This window comes from Semicossyphus pulcher, unplaced genomic scaffold, assembly GCF_022749685.1.
Source record: "Semicossyphus pulcher isolate SPU_LCO1_2020_fin unplaced genomic scaffold, fSemPul1.0.p SCAF_5, whole genome shotgun sequence".
Taxonomy (NCBI): Eukaryota; Metazoa; Chordata; class Actinopteri; order Labriformes; family Labridae; genus Semicossyphus; species Semicossyphus pulcher.
The window spans coordinates 29,216,952-29,238,861 of record NW_027211726.1 but is presented as its reverse complement, the minus strand read 5'-3'; the positions used below and the strand labels follow the sequence as shown (position 1 = coordinate 29,238,861).

General features: G+C 41.9%; 1 protein-coding gene across 1 annotated transcript in view; it reads left to right on the top strand.

Moving 5' to 3' along the window:
- The window catches only part of ptprua (protein tyrosine phosphatase receptor type Ua), a 243,005-nt gene that overhangs the window by 54,074 nt on the left and 167,021 nt on the right, over positions 1 to 21,910 (top strand). Inside the window, exon 2 of the mRNA XM_069681002.1 lies at positions 9,565 to 9,693. Coding sequence (XP_069537103.1) covers positions 9,565 to 9,693 — 129 coding nt within the window. The remainder of the gene's footprint in view (positions 1 to 9,564; positions 9,694 to 21,910) is intronic.

Below are 21,910 nucleotides of genomic sequence, written 5' to 3'. Positions count from 1 at the left end.
ACCATATGCACTTATAGATACCTGGATAGATAGAGTTTTAGATAGATACTTAAATTAGATACTTAGATAGATTCTTGAATACATACTTAGATACTCAATATAGATACTCAGATAGATACTTGGATAGATACTTGCATACTTAAGATAGATAATTAGCTACTCAGATTGATACTTGGATACATACTTGAATACTTGGATACATACTTAGATACTTTGATAGATACTTAAATACTTTGATAGATACTTAAATACTTGAGGTAGATACTTAGATACTTAGATTGATACCTAGATACTTAGATATGATGAATAGATAGATGAAGGGAGGATAGGATAGGAAGAGCTAGACAGGGAAGAAAAAAAGGTGTATGAATGAGAAACATGGGTGCAGTTCAGAGGAGACGTAGTTCATCCTCATTTAATGGAGACTCATGGCCAGGTTTGTCTCAGCTTGGACAGACATATAGCCATTACCAGACCATTTACTCTACATTTACTGTCTTGTAAAGGTCGCAAGAGCCCAGCGCTTCAGTCCATCAGTCATAACATGCTTGGATATCTCCAGTCAAATCCCCATATCATGATAAATGATGATGAATGACTGCAGGTATAGCACAGCCAAGTACATTTTGATTGATCTCACCTCTGTTTACTCACGTGGGTCATCACAGCCAGTCTCAGTGAATACTGTGTACTGCCACATGTATGTTTTTATTTCATGTCTCTGCAGTCAGAGCTGTGATTGACTTTATGTAGGGTTATAGACTGATGTATTAGTCCTCTGACATACTGATCCAACATCGAGGATGCATGAATATATACTCTTAATCAGCTTTATAAAACTACTTCATGTTTTGATGGTTTTGTTCATATAATAGGTCGCCATTAAGCTGTCATTGTTCATTACTAATGGCTGACATACATACACTTGTATCAGCCTACTTAAGACTCGCCTCTTTTACCGGTTTTTTATAATTTGTGTAAAGGAAACGTAATTTTACCACACAGTCGCAGAAATGTAAAGTTTGCATCCTGCTCCTAATCCTTTAACAATATCCAATATATGCCCACCACTGCATCTCAGACAGCAGCAGATGAGGTAATGACATAAAGCTACCTTCACTGACGGTTGTCACCGGGGCAGAGAGTGTCTGGGCAGCCAGGAAACTGGATTCACGCTACACTGAGTTGCTGTTTTGCAAGTTTTTGTCACAGGTAGTTCTGTGGTTTAAGGTCATTTAAGACTTAGTTTGCAAAGTGTACAGCCTGCTCTTAGTACGACAACAAAACAAAGTAAAAGTAAAAAATAAATAAATAAATAAATGCAAATTTTCCAAAAAATTACTTTCATTTAAATTTGTAAAGCAAATATTGTTGTTTGGAGTGGTGTTAGTACAGAAGCAACATTGTGATAAAGCTTAACTCAAACATTTAAAAGAATCCATTTAAACTCCTGACGCTGGCTCCCTGCTCAATAATTCAATAATATCATAAGAATTCACTACACACACATTTCTTGATAAAGGAGATGTATGCATCATGTTTGTAAAATCTCAGATATGTGCACAATGAGTGTGGGTGAAAAGCAGTGAACGTTCATATGTTTACAAGAAAACTCCACAGGGCAGCTTCAGTAATCATCATTTTGTGGTTTTAAGCGTCATAATTACATAATCTTTAGTTTTTGTTGACATAATTCTGGCCCTGCATTTGTAGGTTGGGAAGCATTAAAGTGAATTTAAAAAGGTCAAGTTTAGAGACAACCAAATATTTGCTCTTGCTGACTGAAAACTGCATATTGCTTTTGGTTCTGTCAGTCAAAACTCATTGTTCTTCTTCTTCTTTTTTTTTTTCTTCTTCTTCTTCTGCCCTCCTGCCTGCTCAGGCGTCTGAAAATGCAGAGGCTGTTATTAATGGTGTATGAAGAAGTAGTGTTGAGATTATTCTTCTACCAGCTTACTATTGATGAGCTGTAAGGCTTTGTATCCCCCCCCACCCCATCCCCTTTCCCCCGTTTGTAAGTAAACTTGTCAAGTCTGATGCATTGCCTCCACACACTCAAATGCAAATCACGCAGCGGCGCAGCTTTATCTCAAACCAAACAAGAGAAGCTGCAGAACATCCTGGATCGTCAGTCCCAACAGAGCGGCTGTATCTGAGCGGCTCTGATTAAAGGGGTGCCAGCACAGCTCTGCTGCTAGTTACACAACATCATGGGGTTTGCCTGAGGAGTTTGCTTTAATGCAATGGGAAATGAGCTTAACAGATAGAGCTGCCTTATCAGCACAGGGGGAGATTTTAGGTCAGGTTTCACCCAGTCAAGTTTAAGTCAGATTAAGAAAAAAAGATTAGTGACAAGGATGGTTCTCCGGGTCTGAAGTAAAAAAGTACGAAAAAATAGTCCCTCACATGCAGGCGAAGTGGTGGTCCTGAACTTTAGTTGATCTTTTTGCTTTGATCATCAAACATTCTAACAAGTGTAATTTAAGTATGAAAAACATCTTAAACCAAGGCAATGAAGACATGGCATCTCACCAGGCCTGTTACCTGTTTTCAAAGCTGTTACTGAGATTTAAGCTTCTTTGATTGAAGATTTTTTAACTTGTTTTAAAAAGTCTTGGCAAGTTCTCTTGTGTTGGTGGCAGATAATTTTGCTTATTATAGGTCATATTTTCTCAATTGCCTTTTTCCTTGTTTTTAAAGGGGCCATATCTTTTGAATGGATATTCTCATATTGTGCATGGGTTTTTCCCTTTTTGGGGTGTTTATTGTTCACAGTGAAAACGTGAAAACTGCATAATTCCGTGTTTTTCCAGAATGACATTTTTACATTTGTATCTGTAGTCATCGACCCTTTCTTTGTTTGTTCAGCCATAGTAGATTACTCTTTAGATTCTGCCTCGTACATATAAGGCTGAATAATCGATCCTAGAGCAGCCATGTTTTCTACAACTTTGGAGCGACAGTGCAGTGTGGCCCCTCCCCCACGCTATCACTCCAAATACTGTCTGAAAAATAATTAAATTTAAACATGTATGCAATTTTTAAAAGGAAACAAACTTTACCAACATGATTCACAAACACATTAGAATAATAGAAAATGTGATTGCATATCTAAAATATGTCTCCTTTAAGAGCAGATTATTTGATTGTGTTCATTTGAAAGGAAATTATAAGATGTCTTTAATGGAGGTTTCAGTAGCACCTGCACTTTCTATTTTTCCATTTCACTAAGGAAGGCAATCTTTCCGACCGGCCGTCGCCACTCCTCCCTGCACTGTGTGATCGCCTGTGAGAGTAATTGTAAATGAGTGTCCTTGTGAAATCTGTATGATGGAAGCCCATGTGAGAGCTGCTCTGGATCAGCGTGATCAACAGAAACCAGTCCTCCACTTTGATTACCTCTCGGTGTTTTTCACTATAAAGCTTTTGGAGAGAGAAAAAAATAATCTTGTTTTCCATGAATCCTCTTGTTACACATGCTCGGTGCTATCTGTGATTTGTTTTCATTATCCCCGCCCCTCTTTCTCTCTCCTTCAGTTTGAGGGCTCTTCACCTAGCCCACGGTTCCTGCCTCGCCCCTCTAATTTATTTCTCCCTCTCCAGGATAAATGCTATGTAAGAGGCTGCTGTTTTCCCCCCTCTCCATCACAATGTATTTATGATGCGTCTGCTGTGCGTGGCTATTAGTCAGGGTTCAGTGTAGAAGCAGGCAGGGTTGGGCAGTCGTACCTGGGGTCCAGCACAAGCACTTCAGACTGGTCGACACCTCCTTCCATTAATCTTCCTCCAGGGCCTCTTCTTGCTGCCTCACAGCCACTTTGTGCAGCAGAGTTATGCCCCTCCTGCTACCTCCTGACTTTGATACAGCAAGAAACACTGTTAATGGGATTCAATTAACTCTTCTGTGGACACTAGGAGGTATTAAACTCCTGACTGGTTTTGAAAGGCAACTCTTACAGGGTCGCTGCACCCAAATTACAAAAGCTAAACTTGCATCTGAAGAGAAGAAGTTGAAAAACCACCATACAATGGAGCTTAATTACATTTCTAGAGCTAACAGCAGTGTTTTCTGGGGGGGTGATCTGTTTTCTTAAGCGGTTTGAAGCACGACTTCCCTGGTTTATTTGTGGCTTTGTTACATGGCATACTTAATGTCCTCTTTTCATGTTTTCTGTCCGTCTATAAGTTAAACTGTCAAAATAAATGCAAAAAGAGACACATTAAAAAAGACATTGTGCTGTAAATTGCCGAACAGGCATTTTTGTGAAATGTATTTTATGTATGTATTTTTAATTTTTTTAATTTTTGATGCTCTGGCAAAAATGAAGACAACAATCCTTCTTTATGTATTGATCAATATCAATATTTATCAGGATATATAATTTAATAATGCTGCCAGTTTTAGGAGTATTCTGATTAGGATTATATGTAAGTTAAATGTCATAATTTAAGTTAGTTCACATGTGTTAAAGTTGTTTATCACACGTCTGAGGCTATACTTTTTTTTTTTGCTTAAAGCTGTAATCTCAAAGATCTCAGTTTTGTTCTCTTTGGCGGCACCTATGGCGATAAACGAAAATTGCAGGAGCACAGATATCCAGACAGTGCTGCATGTGTGACGTCCACGGTTGGCTCCAGTTGTAACTCTTGATTTTCCTGGCTGACGGTCGCTTTCCTTTTCAGACTGTTTGCTTCATCTGAGCGTCGAGTTTGTTTCTTTTTCTTTAGATTTTCACTTATTTTGAAGTTGCATCTGTAGTCATCCATCTTTTCTTTGTTTGTTCAGCCACAGTAGATTACTGTTTACTCGCAACACTTGCAGAGACCGGAAAAGCAGCCATTTAGCTCCGCCTACCCTCTCTGGCAGACCAACCACTGCTGGCTGATGGAAAACGCGTCACTAACTGGGCGCCGCTTGTGATTCTTTCTGTGAGAGTCGCACCACACACCCAGTCCGTAATAATACTATATACTGCAAATGCAAAGGCTTTCATCAGTGGGCCATAGGTTCAATCACCATTGTGTTACCTCATTCAGCGACAGATAGTGACTTAACAGACATTTATTTACATGACAATCTTCAAGATTATGACTTTAAAGTAAAGAAACTAGAAATAACACTGAATAAAGTTGTTTCACATTAAATATCCGTGTCTCAGGAAGAGCTGCGGGGTGAGCTGTTGCTAACTTCAGCTCAGCTTGTTTATAAGATTCCTTCAGCGTTCATCAATAATGTGTTTTTTACCGGTAGACAAATTATTAGCAGAGGCCTCCTCCTCTCCAAAACAGACCTGGTGATTATAACTGGTAAAAACACGAAAGCTGTTTCCGTCTGTTGCTCTGGGCGAACACGGAACATCATAAAATCATCCACATAAATTGGAGTGTTACCTTTTTTATTGATAATTTCCTCAGCTTTAGGGGATGAAGATAATTCACTTGCACTTTGTTTTTTGTTCCTCATTTTGTCACTCTTTCCCAGAGGACATCATCCTTCTTCAGTGAAAGCTCTCAAACAACGCTCTGCAGAAGGCGTGTACTTTGACGTGCGAGCTACAATCTGCAGTCTGATGGACAATTAAAGCTCAATTCTAGATCAGTTCTAACTTAATACATTTTAGCACGATCCTATGTCAAGATTATTTTATCATGCAGCCCTCTCTCATCATTTTTGCAAAGGCTGATGTAAAGTAAGTAAAAAGTGCTGCAGATGCTGATATTAACTTCATCAATCAGTCATAAGGCTGGGGATACTGGTTAAGATCGCATTACGGCGAGCTTCTCAGACAAGTTTGACTCATTTGAAATTGAAAAAAATAAAAGATCAGTAAAAAAGGCTGGTTGGGTTTTCCCTTCAGAGTTCTGACACATCACGGGGAATCCTCTGAAACAGTATTTAGACCGTCACTGAGAGCCGTATTAATGAGATTCTTTGCTGCCTCTTGCATGCTTTGCCGGCTGTTAAGTAAAATCCCCAAATCCACACTACACAGAGGATTACTCTGATCAGCAGGCTCATTTAAAATTAGAACAAGGAAACGTTTCATTATGTTGCTTTCTTGGATCTGATGAATCTTTGCATCTGATTTTGTATCGAGCAGGAACGTGACTCTGTGGAAGTCTAACACAGACGGATCTTTGGTTAAGCTTGGATACAACTGAAGTAAAGCTCTGATATGTCCTGACAGACGAGCAACATTGATGCACAATCCACATAGAAACAGTCTATTTGTATTCCAGCTAAAAATCAACGTCATTGGCCGCCATTATCACTGATTTTTTTTCTCTCCTCTGTTTTAAAAGAGGCCCGACAGTCAGGCTCTGGTACAACGGTTGCAGTCTGTCTGCTGAGGACCAGAAAAAACCTCTGTGTAACTTTCTTATTGAATAATATTTTCTTTGCCAGATAGAAGAAAGAGCTGAGAATGTGTTGAGACAGGCGGACAAGCCAAACACAGATAACGCATTCCAGGCGAAGTATCTAAAGACAGGCTCAGGTCTTGTTTGGCAAATTACCTCTCCGTTCCTTTCAAAGAGGAGGGCTCCTCGTTCCTGCACGTTTATGTCTCTCTGCCTCTTTGTTCTCTTCCTGAAAAGCTTGTCAGCTGTAACAGCGGCTCACTGAAGTTATCTCAGGCGCCGGCGTCCACGTCTCTAGGTCTTATTGCTGCTCTGCATGGCGGCGCTTTGCTCGGGGAGTGTGCCGAGCGGCGCATCGCTATCGTCTCTGATAAGCAATTAGCATTCTGAGAAGCGGCTTTCACTCATTCAAGTTATTATAATGTGAAAAATCTCTATTCCCACATTGGCCGGATTCCCTGTTGCTGTGATGAACACGAATAATTCATTCCCGCAGTCTTTAGCTTTAGCCTGTGTGACATTGACAGATTCATTATAATTTTATCCATTTTTAAATAAACATCACATCAAACACACATCCAATGAAATGCACACACACATACACTTGAGTGAGGAGTCAGCAGAATGCATGTAGCTTTTCTAATTACATGGGCTCGCCCTCCTGCTGCAAGGGAAGCTCATTTGGGCACAGAGAGGAACGCGTTTGCAAACAGCAAAGGAGGCTGGGAAGGATGAGTCTTAATGAGGGGAATCATTGGAACGTGTCTGATGGTGACATTTCTTCCCGGGGCTGGAGGGCTGTGGATGAAAGGCAGGGCTTCACCGCAGGGCCTGCTCCACCACTCAGCCCTCTCATCCTCAGATAACCGGGCATCGCTGCACAACAAGCAGCCCGCACACAGGAGGCAATTAAAACCCTGATCTGCTTACACACCCGGAAACTCTTGGTTGGCTGCAGGCGGAGGGGAAGGGGGCCGGGGTGGCGGGGATGGTGGTGGTGGGGTTGGTGGTATGTGTTTGCACAGCAAGAACGGTCCAAAATTACCAGTCTTAGCAGTTTATTGCAACACACAATATATCTTTACATACAAAACTTATACATTGATAACATAAACAGATGGAGCTTCTCAAAAAAACACCAAAAGCAACATTTGGGGAGGAGGCCAGACGGGATACTATTAAGTAGAAGCTGGCAGAGAGTCAGAGTAGCTCTTTAACAGCAGCAGCACTGCTGCCAAGCCTTAATACGATCTGTTAGTGAAGAGGGTCCTGGGACCACAGAGGGCTCAGGGCGCGTGGAGATAAATGGGAGTTAGTTTGGAGGTTGAGGAGCAGCCAAACTCTGCAGAAGCTGCAAATGCACTGACATTGGTGCGTAAACTTTTAACTCTTCTAACTCTGCAATGGAAACAATCGTCCAGAGCCTACTTTGGTTATTTCGCTTAGTGTGATGTCAGTATTTTAAAAACTTCATATCCCTACAATCTGTACGACCTAAGCTAAAAGTTTATGGCAGTCAATAAATCATAATAATCCTTTTCTACATCTTGTATTTAAATGTTATTTTTCTCCATGAAGAAATCTTCTCTGCTGTCTTTTCTTTTTTAACCATGTTTAAAGATCTTCCTCAAGGCAGACATTTGACTTGAAGCAGATCGGTGGTTTCAGAATTTTTCCATCCCTCCTCCACAACAGCTTTGATTCCTCTCACTATCTTATCCATTTCCATTTCCATACTTTCTGTCTAGGAAGTCATACTTGTGAAAAGTCTGCAATAATTTGCACTTATTTGATCTCCCAGGTCCTTAAGTTGTTCATTTGTGGAATCTGGACGTCCTTTCAAATACAGTTCTTTTATTGCTTGAGCTTGCTCATCCATTGCTTTATGCATCCTGTCCCAACCCTCCAGGGTTTTCACTGCAATTTGATTTAAGTCCCGGGCAGGTGTAGGGATTACTCCTGGAAGTTCACATTGAGACTGAGATATTGAATACAGAGAGGAAGCTGAAGTACCTCCTCCTGGATAAGGTGACAAATGCACATTTTCAGGTGTCATCAAATCTGTCAGTCTGTAAGTGTGCACTAAAGGCATGTGTGAAAGTTTCCACCTGGTAAAGCAGTACTGCAGTTATCACAACAATTAAACCACGTAGCCACAATAGCAGTCAAAAGCAATGTACATTAGAACATTGCACACATACACATACGCAATGTTTTCACTTCAACACCCCCCAAAACAGAAAATTGCAGCTTTAACTCTTTGACTTCAATTTTAACTTAATAGCATGGTGCGGGCCAGACATTGAGCGCCATTTCTGCAGGAAAATCACAAGTGGAATTAATAATGATAGTGATGCTCTGGTCCAGTAATTATTGAAACCTGTGCTTGACTTTAAAATATCTGCTAGGACAAAGAATCCACTTTCTTTCATCAATGAAGAAAATAATCATTAGCCACAGCCGTACAGGGAATATTGTCTACACCATGTGTATCAGTGGTAAACGTCACTCTGCAGCATTGATTAAGCCTATTCGGACTTACCTCATACACCAAAACATAACCACAGCTTTGTCCTCCCATGTTCAGCCTGTTAATTATGAGATTTTCACAAGTGAATGTGAATTTGTAACCAATTATACAAGCAAACAACATTTCCTGCCCCCTCCGCGTTGGCGACCAGGCCGGTGCCTTTAAAAGCCTGTGGTTTGTCTGATAATGGCAGAATGGTGAATGGAACCATTAGAGGCCAGACAGGGTCGGGTCACCTTCACAGGCTAAGAGCCGGGCTGTTGTTGTCCTCCATCAGCAGAAGAACCCCTTCCCCGGCTCTGCCACTGAGGCCCATTATTCCTGCCTTTCTGCGGTGACCTGTGGCTGCTGTGTCATTTTCACAGCACAGGGCTAATTGCACCAAATGGTGGTAAATTTTGAGGGAAAAATAAGATAGGCAGTCCACTTTGACCGCCTGGTGCCAGCCATTAACTGCAATTTGCTTTATAGCTGTAAAGATTTTCCTGTAGCTGAAGTATTAACACATTTACAGTGAGCCTGTGGTGATGTAACTGAGCAATAATTTCTCTGATGTCGATGATGATGCATTCCTCCACCTTTTACTGATATCATATACAAAGAAAGTTTACTAATAGCTTATATTTTCTTTCTCTTCACCTCTTTTAACACATGTTGCTCTCTTGTGCTTTCAGCTGGCTGTACCTTTGATGAGGACTCAGACCCTGGCCTGTGTGAGTACCGACAGGGCCAAGAGGACGACTTTGACTGGCAGCTGATCAGGACCTACAATTGGCCACATCCAACCCCAGATCTTCTACGAGGTAGATATCAGTGTTTGTCACAGTTAAAGGGTTATTATTCATCCTTGGCCATATGAATACATATTTTGGGATCTTAATGTCTAAAAGGTACAAAGCTTTGGAATTGCTCCGGCAGATTGCTTCAGTCGGCACGCTGTGAAATTGGATGTAATGGGTCCAATTCAAAGTATGTCCTTGTTTTTGCCGTTGACAGGCTCTGATTGTTATTCCAAATGTGTAGCAACATTATGGAAAGAACCGTTACAGAGAAAGACCATTTGAATAAAGATGTTTTTCTGAAGGCTGAAACAGCTGTTACATCGCTATCTTCACCACCAGACTCCATTAACAAAATCATTTTACCTCGTCAATCACGGGAGTTGCTTGGTTACCCTTACCTCAATCAATCAAGCTTTTTTGTTTTATTGTGTTACACATATATTGCGGACCAAACAACCAGACCATGGTTCGCTAGAAAAGACGGGTCTTGGTCCGTTTCCAAATGAACCGCGGCCCGGTTTGATTCTGGTGAGAACGTAAACGGACTCAAAGTAGGACCAAATACAGGAAACAAACCATGAAACGGTGCATTGCAGTAAGTTTATGGGTGCTGACATTTGCAGAGACATGCAGCGAGATGAGAAGATGACAAACGGGGGGAGCAATGAGGAAAAAGAAATGGGCTGACCAAATGATTTCACAAATGCTGGTGGAAACGCACAGGAACACGGAGGTGTTCAAAGTGTTGAGTGAAAAACTAAAGCAGATGGAACTGATCGATCTGTGAAAGTGCCGGTTAAAACTAAAAAAAACTCAACAACGAAACATTAAAGTCTGCGATCATGTTGACTGTGATTGATCAGTGTGCACTCTCTCTTTGTTTACTTTAGGGCGTTTTCCCACATGGAAATTCTGACCAATCAGAGAGCAGTTTCCTCGTGCATCAAAACTTTTGGTCTGCTGGTAAAAGCTGCCGTGTGAACACGAACCAAACTTGAGGCAAAATGCAACTTTGTAACAATTTGGTCTTTGATTCGGACCAAACAAACGGACTTTAGGTGTGAATGCGCTCTTAATCTTTAGAAGAAGAAGAAGACTTTATAAACCTCCAAAGGGAAATGGCACACAAAAACCCCAAAATACACATGAACAAACAGAACTCTATTGACATGCATTAATAGAGAGACGCTACCAGTCCCAATGCCATGATTGGTCCATATCAGGACTTGAACCTGCCACCCTCCGGTTCTCAAGCCAAGTCCTTCCCAACTGAGCGACCGTCCACCCCCAAAAAAAGGTCTAAACATGAAGGGATCCATTATGTAATGTTGTCAGACACTTAGAACACTTACCATAGCATTTTCAGAGGCAAAACAAATACTTTTAGTGGGCATACTTTGGCGCATTTGGCCCATTATAGCTCCTTTCGCAGCTGCCTGCTAAATCAATCTACTGGAGCAGTTATTTTTTGAACTATTAGATATTAGACCCTAAAATATGTAAAAACTTGTGTTAAAACATGACCATTGGGGCCATGTGACCATCAGGCACTTTGAAAGTGTCTCTTTTTGTACCAAACAAGTGCTTATTTGAAAAGGGAGCAACGGGCATGATGTCAGTGTTTATGTGTCTGTAGAAAAACAACACTTGTATACAGGATGGGATTTGGAAAGCTCCATTATCAGACATTATCATGGCTGGCAGGTGTTACTGACTACTTAAGGAAAGGCGGGTGTGTTTGTGTTGAACCTTTCAGCACCAAAAAGTGCTTTACAGAAGACATAAAAGGCGTGTGGGCAAGGTATAAAAGAAACATAACACAGTCTAGTATAAAAGTCACATATAAAAAAAATATGAAAGATAAAAATAAGCTAATAGAATAACAGGAGAGTTTGTATATCAGTGCAGCTACAGCACAGTCTGAATGAATAGCCACAAATGTAGCTCAGTGCAAACAGAGATGTATTTTGTCCTTGTTTTAAAAGAACAGAAAGTTGGAGCAAACCTTACTTTTTTTGGCAGTGTGTTCCAAAAACTTGTTGCTGCTCCTCCATGTTTAGTTTTTTAACCCGCGGGACAGTAAAGCAGATCTGTTCCCGACCATCTAAGCCGTCTGGAAGCTTCATAACACAGCAACAGATCAGAAGTGTGTTTTGTCCCTAAACCTTTCAGTGCATTATAAACCACAATATGTCTTTTAAGATCAGCAAACTTATCACAGTAATCCTTCCTGTGTAGTAGCACTGAACTCCCTATAAAGATGTACATTCTTTAACATGTTGAACATTTAAAGAGGCTGGTGTGCAGTTGCCATGTTTGTGCTTTGGATCCAGAAGTGACCATATTTAGAGGAGATCAATATTGTTACCCATCGGCGATAGTCTGATGACGATGTAGCCTCTGGGGACAACGGTGAACATGCTGGGTGTGTCCGGTTTAGCCAGCAGTTAGCGATAAACGACTTCCAGCCAAGCCTTCCTTTTCCGTATGCTGCATTGTTTACAGTCCAGTTAGCAACTTGAGAACTGACCGTGTGTTCAGATCAAAAGTGAAGCGAATTTCGCCCACAAGATATGTCTGCTAAATAAACGCCATCACTTGTTGGTTCATTAAATCCCCCGGAGGAGCGCACGTTCATCTGTTTGTGCTGAGTCTCAGTCTCTCAGTTTCACTGTCAATAGTAAGTTACACAGAGGCTGCACTCTGGCTTTTATCAGCGGTATGAACATGAAAAAGAAAAAGATTTTCTTGTGATTGACTTTAATTAACAGCTCTTCAGTTTGCAGAAATAACAACATCATGATGCAGATATGTAGTCAAAATGAAGCTTTGTCAGGTCTGTCCTCAAGAGGAGAAGAAAACTATTTTAAAGTGAGAATGGAGGTCGGATCGATCTGATGCATTCAATGAAGTCAGGAAATCTAAATGCTGAACGGCTTTCATGACAGCGTCAAGGGAATTTATCTCAAGTTGAATTTTAGCTCTAGATCAGATTGTTAGCTGAACCTGCTGCAGATGTCTGTTTATAGAGAAGAAGCTAAAACGTCGTCAGATGACGCTGATGGGAGCCAGGATGTCATGCGGCGCATCACGTTCCACCTGCTTCTGCTCTCCACACGGACTGTTTTTCCTGCATACGCCGCAGCCCGCTGATATTCGATTGGTCAATATTACTCGGACTACAAGCGTAGTATAATCGGAAACCAGAACACTTGCCATCCCTAAAATCCACGCCCCTGCCTACAGATTCTACATTTCTACTATATGTGGATCTATGTTGGTTTAAGCTCACTTTTCAGGCCAGCCTCATGTGGACAATTGAGGACTGCAGTTTTTGTAACCTCAGTGTTGGCTTTAGCAAAGAGGTTTCCACTCAGTTAAACGCCATGCACAATGAGATTGTAAGACATGTTGTTCAAATTTCAGGAAAACAGCACTTGTGTCATGGAGCCCTTTGACTTTGAAATTTCACTAGGGAACATTTGTAATTACAGTAACCACAAGACACAATGTAAAAGCGAAAGTTTTGCATCACTCTATTCAGTCTTATAGCCAGGCAGTCATTAAAAACACTATCTCAGTTTTGCAGTCAGGTTCCTGCAGCAGGTATCTGCAAATACTTGTTTAGTAAAAACAAACATGAATCAGAGAAGCTCGGAGTGTGGAGATATTTACCATCCAGACGAGAAATAAAGTCATAAACACAAAAACACATCACAGAATAACTCACCAGTCTACTATAAAGCCGGCTTGCCGCAGCTTTTATGTGCTGCGCTGTTTTTTAGACGCTTCATTATGGGAGCTCTGCTGATGTTCTGAATAAAATAATGACACATTTAATGAAAACAAATTTACTGCAATCTTAAAGGGACTGTTTGTGCTGAGTTCTGTCATCGACCGGGGGGAACCACAAGTCCGAACACAGAGTCTAAACATTTAAATTTGTTTAAAGGAAACAGCCAGGACAGAGTATGCATGGGAATGAGGACGGTCCACAGAAAGGAGCGAGAGAACTTTATTATCACTGCCAGTGCTGTGAAGGTTATCTAGTCCTGGGTAATAACTTAATTTGTTGATTCAGGTCACTTCACACATATATAATGTAGCAAAGCATATAAACAGTGAATACATTTTAAACTCCCAGTTTATAAAAAAGCTGGCACTGATTGTAGTTCACCTCCCCCTCACCTAGCATCAACAATAGGATCAGGATTTTCTTTCCAACTCACTCTTGATTTAAGGTCTGACTGCTGATGAACAAAAACGACAAATAAACATACATCTGCTCTGCCATGCAGCTCGAAAAGAGTCACAGAGCCGATGGATCCCAGGGCTCTGATGTGCAGCAGCGATTCCCTTGCTTGCTTTTTCCACAGTCCCTCCCGCTGCTGACGCCTGCAGAAACACACACATGCAATGAGAGAAAAACCAAGGAAATATAAATCGAGAGAAATTAAACATAATGTGAAGCGACATCAGTTTCTGATCACAGATGGATCAGCTGTCAATCAGCTTTGACAGCCGTCGAGACTTCAGGAGGAGTTAGTGTCTGCACACATAAGTGCTGTACAGTACTTATACTGCAGGCGGAGGCCAAGCATTTCTACTGACACAGTGCCTTTAAATCATTTATTCATTATTTGCATCTAAATGTATTGATTGCCTATTCTGATTATGAATTTATTATTTTAAACACTGGAATTTATTTAGATGGTGCAGTGGTTAGCGCTGTCGCCTTAAAGCTAGAAGGTTCCTGGTCTGGAGAAAGTATGCGTGTTTGCATGTTCTCCCTGTGCATGTATGGGTTTCCTCCGGGTACTCCAGCTTCCTCCCACAGTCAATTGGTGACTCTAAAATTTCCTGTAGATGTGAGTGTGAGTGTGAATGGTTGCCTGTCTCTGTGGCTGCGTTAGAAATGCCATACTATCCTAGCAGTACTTACTGATTTGGCCAAAATGTAGAATGCAGTGTGCAAACAAAAGCAAAATGTGCAGTATGCCAAAAATGCCCGGGTGTCATACTGATCCGGAAAAAATATGTATGAGTATGAATCAGGCCAGTCTACCTCGCCTACTGTATCCCACAATGCAAAGCGCTGGAACGACACAACGGCAGTTGAAATGGCAGACGGCAGTAGAAGAGCAGAAGGCGGCGCTTTAGCTAAAGAAGCAGCTTTTTGCTATTGGCAAGCTATTGTTTACGTTTGCGTTGCATACTGCAAAATACATTTGAACAGCTCTGTAAGAGCCACAAAGTGTAAGTTCATAGTTGTTTTGTTGTGGGAGCATTCATGTTTTGCCATGGTCTGTGAGGGGGGAGATACGTGTTTAGTTTGATGTTCGATGTTGAATGGTGCCCCTTTGGGTATGGCACGGGAGCACAAAGTTTTCTCCCGTGTGAAAAATGTCATTTTACCCTTTTTGTAAAGTAAACCTTTAAAAACGAATTACATCTCCTGTCATTTGCGTCAGTCTGGACTGACTGTGCCTACGGCTCATTAGTGGCCTTTTTTGAAATATGGACGGAACGCCACTACGTACTACATAGTACCGCTGAACACAGCATGCAGTACGTAGTATGTTGTATGTAGTATGGTGTTTTGGACACAGCCTATGTGTCAGCCCTGTCCTTGACTGGCGATCAGTCCAGGGTGTGCCCCGCCTCTCGCCAAATGACATAAGCGGTATAGATAATGGAGGATTGTATATCAGGAATGAACAGCCTCACATGTAACTGAATGGTAAAGATGATAAATGATGTAAAAAGTGTTCTCTCTGACATTATATGTAAAGTGAATAAGCAAAATAACAGATAATAAAAGGAAGACTCAGAGTAAAAGTTGTGTACCTAGTTGTCGTTCCAGCAAAGATCAAACAGTGTACTGATAGATACTCAAAAGAAAAGCAGCACACGCTCATATTTAAGAAGCTGAAATCAGTTTGGAAATGTTGTCTAAAAAGTGATTCTGTTCTTCCAAAAAGAGTTTCTGTTCTGCCAACTGAGGAATTGTTCCAGCGTTTGGATTTCATAATACCCCCCATCTGAGCTGGAATCTCCTTAAAAGAATCTACACATGCAACCCACTCCCTCTCCTTCCAACTGCCTCTAGTAACCGCAGTAAGTTTGGAGAATGATGCAACAAATTCTTAAAATAAGATCACCCTGGTTAAAAATAAAGCAGAAGCTGACGAATAATGATTACACATCGCTGACCCACGGTGAAATCGGTCTTTTCTCACCAGAAATCACAGCAGGCTCTCGGCCCTGTGCGGAGGAAAGTTTGAGCGTGCTTTATTTCCTTTAAAGTTAACAGATGTTAAAATGGACTTCCAGCCTTTGCATCTGCGCACTCACTGGGTTTCCTCGTTGATTTATGCCAAACAATCTTATTACCCTGGACTGTGTTCCATCATCAACCTACTGACAGCTTGTTTTCCCACATTCAGTCCCTCACTGCTTTTCTATTTAAGCCTGTCACACATATACACAGGTGGCCTGCTTCCAATCCGAGCCGACATTTTACATATAGTATGTGTCTATTTACAGCAGCCTGTTTTTCTCAGGAAACGCTGTGCAAACATACATCTGAGAGGAAAACATTTATAGAAGTGTGGCGGTGCTGGTTATAGGCTGCTGGCTCGGGTAAATTGTTGCAATTTGTGGAAGGAGCCGTCAGACATCCGGGATTTCATAATTCATTCGGCGTTATCAAGAGCTTGTTCCGCTGTTGCAGGCACGGCTTCCCCCGAGGCATGCTGGGTATGTTAAGGAACTCCCTGGGATTGGTGGAGTCTAGCATGGGTCATTGCTGATTACACTTCCTGGTGTTCCTCAGGGGCCGGCAGCGCCACAAAAGCAGCGTTTCATCTTCTTTTCATCCATTAGAGAAGGTCAATTCAGCCGGGATGAGCACATGCTCGGATGAGTTGGAAGTCCTTCACAGATGCTGCTGGATAAGAGATGAAGATTTGATATATAAGCATGTCATGAGAGGGGCCTGTTGGGAGCCCACTTATAGTGGTCATACATAAACCATAGGCTGTGATAGGGATAGCGGCATGTGCGATACTGGCGTTAGGTGGTACCACCCGGGAGAAGCAAGCAAGCTAGCGTGCGGCCGAACACAACGCAGCTCTGCCCTGAGTGATTTATAACTGTACCAAATTCCCTAGTGAATTTTTTAATTCCCAGTGTTTCTGCATGGACTTTGGTGTTTGACATCTTTTTTGGGCCTTTTATGCCGTTATCTATAGGCAGGACAGTGGATAGTGTTGGAAACAGGGGAAGAGATAATAGGGGATGACACGCGGCAAAGCGCCGAGAGTGGGAGTCGAACCCTTACTTACTTACTTACTCCTCTTCATCCCCGATGGGACATAAGGCTTCAAAGAGCTCTCTCCATTGCACTCGGTCCTTGGCAGCATGTTGGGCCTCTCCCCATGACAGGTTCTTCTTGTCCAGCTCCTGTGTTACAGTTCTGCGACAGGTGGATTTTGGCCTTCCGGGTTTCCTTTTGCTTGGTGGTGTCAATCTTCAGGCAACTCTCGGGATCCGGTCCTGCTCCATTCTCAGCACATGGCCTAGCCATCTCATATCAGTTTTGCCATATACCAGGAACAGACTTGATGTTTGTGTCTGTCTGTGTCTGTGCCAAGATAATACAGATACAATTCACTGTCATACTTTTTGAACAGGTTATATAAATTGGCCAATAATATCATTATTAGACGAGCTGCTAAAACCTTGTCTTTTCTCTTTATAAAGATCGGATACTACAGGTAAGAGTGCTGTATATTGGATGGAAAAAAGTGACTTGACTTGGGACTTGACTTGCCTTAACTAAGGACTCGACTTGACTTGCCCCAGAAAAATGACTTGAGACTTACTTGGTCACAACACTGCTTATTGCTTTCTATCGCCCATTTACTGCCTTACTTAAAAATATTTACTTTGGAGCTGTGCTGGATCCTCAGAGTTTATACTGTAGTTATATTTTTCTCTATTTAAAATAGCATCAATATGTAACACAGTGAAGTGTAATTGATTTGCAGTCAAGCTGTTGGAGACTGTGTATTTGTTAGTGTGAAAATATGACTTCACCTGTTCATCTAAAGTGTGAAGTCAGCTGCATTTGTTATGTTCTCACCCAGCAATGAAAACAGATCTGTCTTTAGCAGCCTCTGGTTCCTCCTGCAGCTCAGGAAGAATATGCAAGGTCAGACTTTTCCACGAGGACGTCTAAAGTAACACAAATATACGTTTTACCTCCAGTTTTTCCAAGGGCTATAAATTCTTTCTGAGACGCTAAAGAGACTGCAATTGAGACAACAACTTAGTTTATTGGGCACCAGCAGCTCAATAGTATTGATTTGCGTCCAGCAGCCAGTGGAATACCAATGACATGAAACATTGCAGCTAAAAAGGAACATGTTACGCCCTTCAGCTTTGCAGGGTTTTTCACCACTGTGCTTCTTCTGGAACTCACGCCTGCTTGTCAGCAAGGTAATGCAGGATGTGAGATGCCAAGGCTCTGTGTCTGCAGCAATGTTGGAAGGCAGACATGATCGCTGGGAATGATAGACGGTGTTTCTGCGGGCCTTTTAATGCTAAAATTGAGCAGTTTTGCTGGATCAGGAGAGGCAGATTCAGAGACGCTTGGAGGAGTTGAATTAAACTCACATACACCTCGACAAATTGACTATGTTTATGTCGATATCCCCACAGGGTCCCTTTGAGAACTGGTTACATCTAGAAAAGCTGGTCTGGATTCAATTCTTAAATGTTGTCCTGCATAAAATAACACATTTTACGCTTCATTTGCAATTAATGTTTGTTATTCCTTATTTTTTTTAATTGCCGTTTGTTTTCCAATAAAAGTGGTTGTCATTTAATCCATTCACGGTCTAATCAAGCCCAAACTGTGACTAATTAGTATTTGGTTAATTGCACTTTGCTTAATTACCCAATTTGGTTCAGAAAATCATTTTCAGCTTGAAAAATTGTTGCCACACCTGTGAATCAAAGTGAAACACTCCCTGCTAACTTCATAAGGGAGGTCAATCTGGGAAATGAGGGCAATTATCACTGCAGTGGACAAATCCTTAAAAACATGAAGTTTTGGGATTGAAGCACAGGGCTCAACATTCATGCACACATTGGCTTTTAAAACAAATATAGAAAAAGTTATCTTTCTGTGTTTTCCTGCAGCCGCTCAAAATGTAGTTGTCGTCTTGTCCTGAGGAGAATCGACCTTTTCCCAGCAGCAGGACTGTCAGCTAACAGAGGACTTCTTCAAACAATCATTCCTACCTTTTCAGTCAGAATGCAAATATAATTTGGCTTGTAGAAAAAGTCATTATTAGTAGCAGCTTGGGTTCAGAATAAATCAGCTTTGAGCTATAAAACCTATTGCAGCTTTGGCCCAACATGAACAGAGCTCCTGAAAGTTCGTTAAAGCGACGCAGACCTCTGAGGCCCCTCTCCCTTCATACTTCCCTCTCGGGGATCGAACATGATGCTCATTTGCTGAGCAGAACTTCAAACCATTTATGGCTTCTTGCCTCCACCCTCTGCCCTCTCGCCTGTCCCCGCTCTGCTGGATTTTTTTTCGTGAACACTGCTGGCTTTGATGATCCAGGGCCCAGAGTAGAAAAACTAACTAGAAGGGGCAGAATGACTCTTTGCATTTAAATGGCACATTAACAGAGAGCAGTTTCTCTTGATCGCAGGACTTATGTGAATTTGTCAGCATTGGAAGGTCTCGTTGTGGAGGTACAGTGAGGCCTATGTACTGCTGAAGGGCTTATTAATATGTACAGGTACCAATCAGACGTGTAGATTTTGTGTGCATTTTGTAATAACACAATCTCAATCAAAACGGTCACTCTCCTATAAATCCCTTTAAACCACAATTTTTCCATAACCTTAAAAGTAGATTTACATATCGAGAAAAAGACACATGGAGGGGAGTTCACTAAGAATGCGCTGATAGCTCCATAAATTGCGCATCATTTGCCCCTCTATCTGCTCCGTCTCAAGGTCCGATTCACAAAGCAAATTGCACTTTAAGCGCGAACACGCCCATAAAGTTTCACAGGTTTTATGTCTGATTGTGGAGAGAAGCTGCCTGCACCTCCTCTCTCTGCTGCGCGGTGCTGCGCTCTCAGGCATTAATTGAGAACACACTGATGGATCTCAACTCCATGCACAGATCGATGATGAGCAGGGAGAGGAGGGGGCAGCTCTTTTAACAGTTTATTGTAAAGTCTAGACTCGATAGGTGTTTTACTAGTTTTAGTGTTTGTTACGCAGCCTAATTTTTTTAAGGGAGCGTGCAACAGCAGCTCGTCCAGATAATAATCCCCGTCCTGCGTAACGCTTCCAGACTGTGCCCGTGTGCCGGGGTTGAGCCTCGCACAGCCCCGGACTGATTGGTCTCCTGATTATAATAATAATGACAACATATTATTAACAGATTGTTTTTACAGACAAATTAAGTTTTTGATCACACAAAAGGTGAATTGTCATCACAACCACTGGAAACTCAGAGCGTGACAGCCCTGATAATACTGAGCCGCAGCTCTCTGCAGGCGGTATATTTTCAGTCTAACTGCACGGGGCTGTTAGTGCTGGTGCCACGAGGCTCATTTGCATAAAAAGGGGCCAAATTTGCCCCGAATATCTGCAAACTGACTCATTTAAATATGCGCAAACAGCACCGGAGCACAGAGACGCTGTTTGCTCTGGAGCGCACTTTGGGGTGCATTCAACCCTCTGCCTGTGCTTGGAATGAGTCTTTTTGTATCATTTGCGCAAAAGCCGAGCAATCCTTTAGTGAATTGCCCCTTTAATTGCTTTCTAGCAAAGAGTTTGCAAAGACTCATATTACACAGCGACAAGTAGGAGTATTCTTCTACCAATTGTGCTTTTATGAACTTGATGGTTGTGTCAGATTTTGGTTGTCATCAATCTGGCGCTGGTGTCACAGAATGCAGCAGAACAGACATTGACTCTGGCTAAGCGGGTGACTTTTCAGCAGCCTGTAATGCTGGTTATCTGGACCCTTTATCTTATCTTGAAATAGAGACGCTTGTCATTGCAGCCCTTGGTTCCTCTGTGGTTCTAAATTCACTTTCTTTTATCAGACTCAGGGGAAAGTAAAGAGCGGGGGCATAAACTGTGTGTGTGGAGGCTGAATGAGCCCACTAAATGCCTCAGGCAGACCCCAAACAGGCTCGAGAAACGAAGACAGGATGGAAAAATATATAGTGAAGGAGAAAACTCAATGTATTGTGGGTAGATTAAGAAGTGATAGGCTGAAGGAAAGCGATTTTTTTTTAATCAAAAGTAGCCAGACTTTTCCATGTGGAACTTTTACTTTCCTATTGCTTTCTTATCCTCCTGTGTCACGTTGAACGATAAACGCTCAGGAAACGAAGCGAAACTGCACTTTGCGTTTGAAAAAACGAGTGATAACGAAGCCAACTAAAACTCCTGCACACACAGGCTCAACCCTGTGCATCACACAGTGTGCATCAGCCGTCATCAAGGACTTAATGCACAGCCGATGCTATACCGATACGTTGACAGCACATGTTGATTGGATTATTATGCTGCTAGACAGAAGCGTGATTACGCAGGCTCCGTCTAATTCTCCATTGTCTTTGGAGCACCGCGGCTGACCACTATAATCAGTCGATTCAATAGGCAAGATTTGTCAATGGCGCGTGAACATAACACAACCACATCCTTGAAAGAGATTAAAATGCGAGTGGAGAAAGTAATCATTTGTGAGCTTTGACAAGGGGATTATTAGCAGTTGAATCTTGTTCTGCAAGTGTGACATCTTCTCTGCTCCTAATGAGGAGCAGAACCAGAATCACAGACCTTAATTTTATTCTCAATCCAAAATAGACGTTTCACATGTTCACTTCTAACAGCTCTGTCACGACTTTGACAACTCCTCACAGCGAGCCCAGACTTTTTTGTATTTATCATAAAATCAACATGTCACGTTCAATCACAAGCATGGGTTGGCATTTTAAATTAAGGTGCACATTTTGCCCTCACATCTGCAGGAGAGTAGTCTGTCACAGCAGCAGGTACGACAATAATGTGTCCGTCGTGCTGTAATTAACGTGACTTTAATGACAGGCCTGTAAATAGACGGTGTGAAGCCGGTGGCGCCGGGCGGCAACTTTGTCAATGACGTGACTCCTTCCATCGGCAGTAGGAAGGT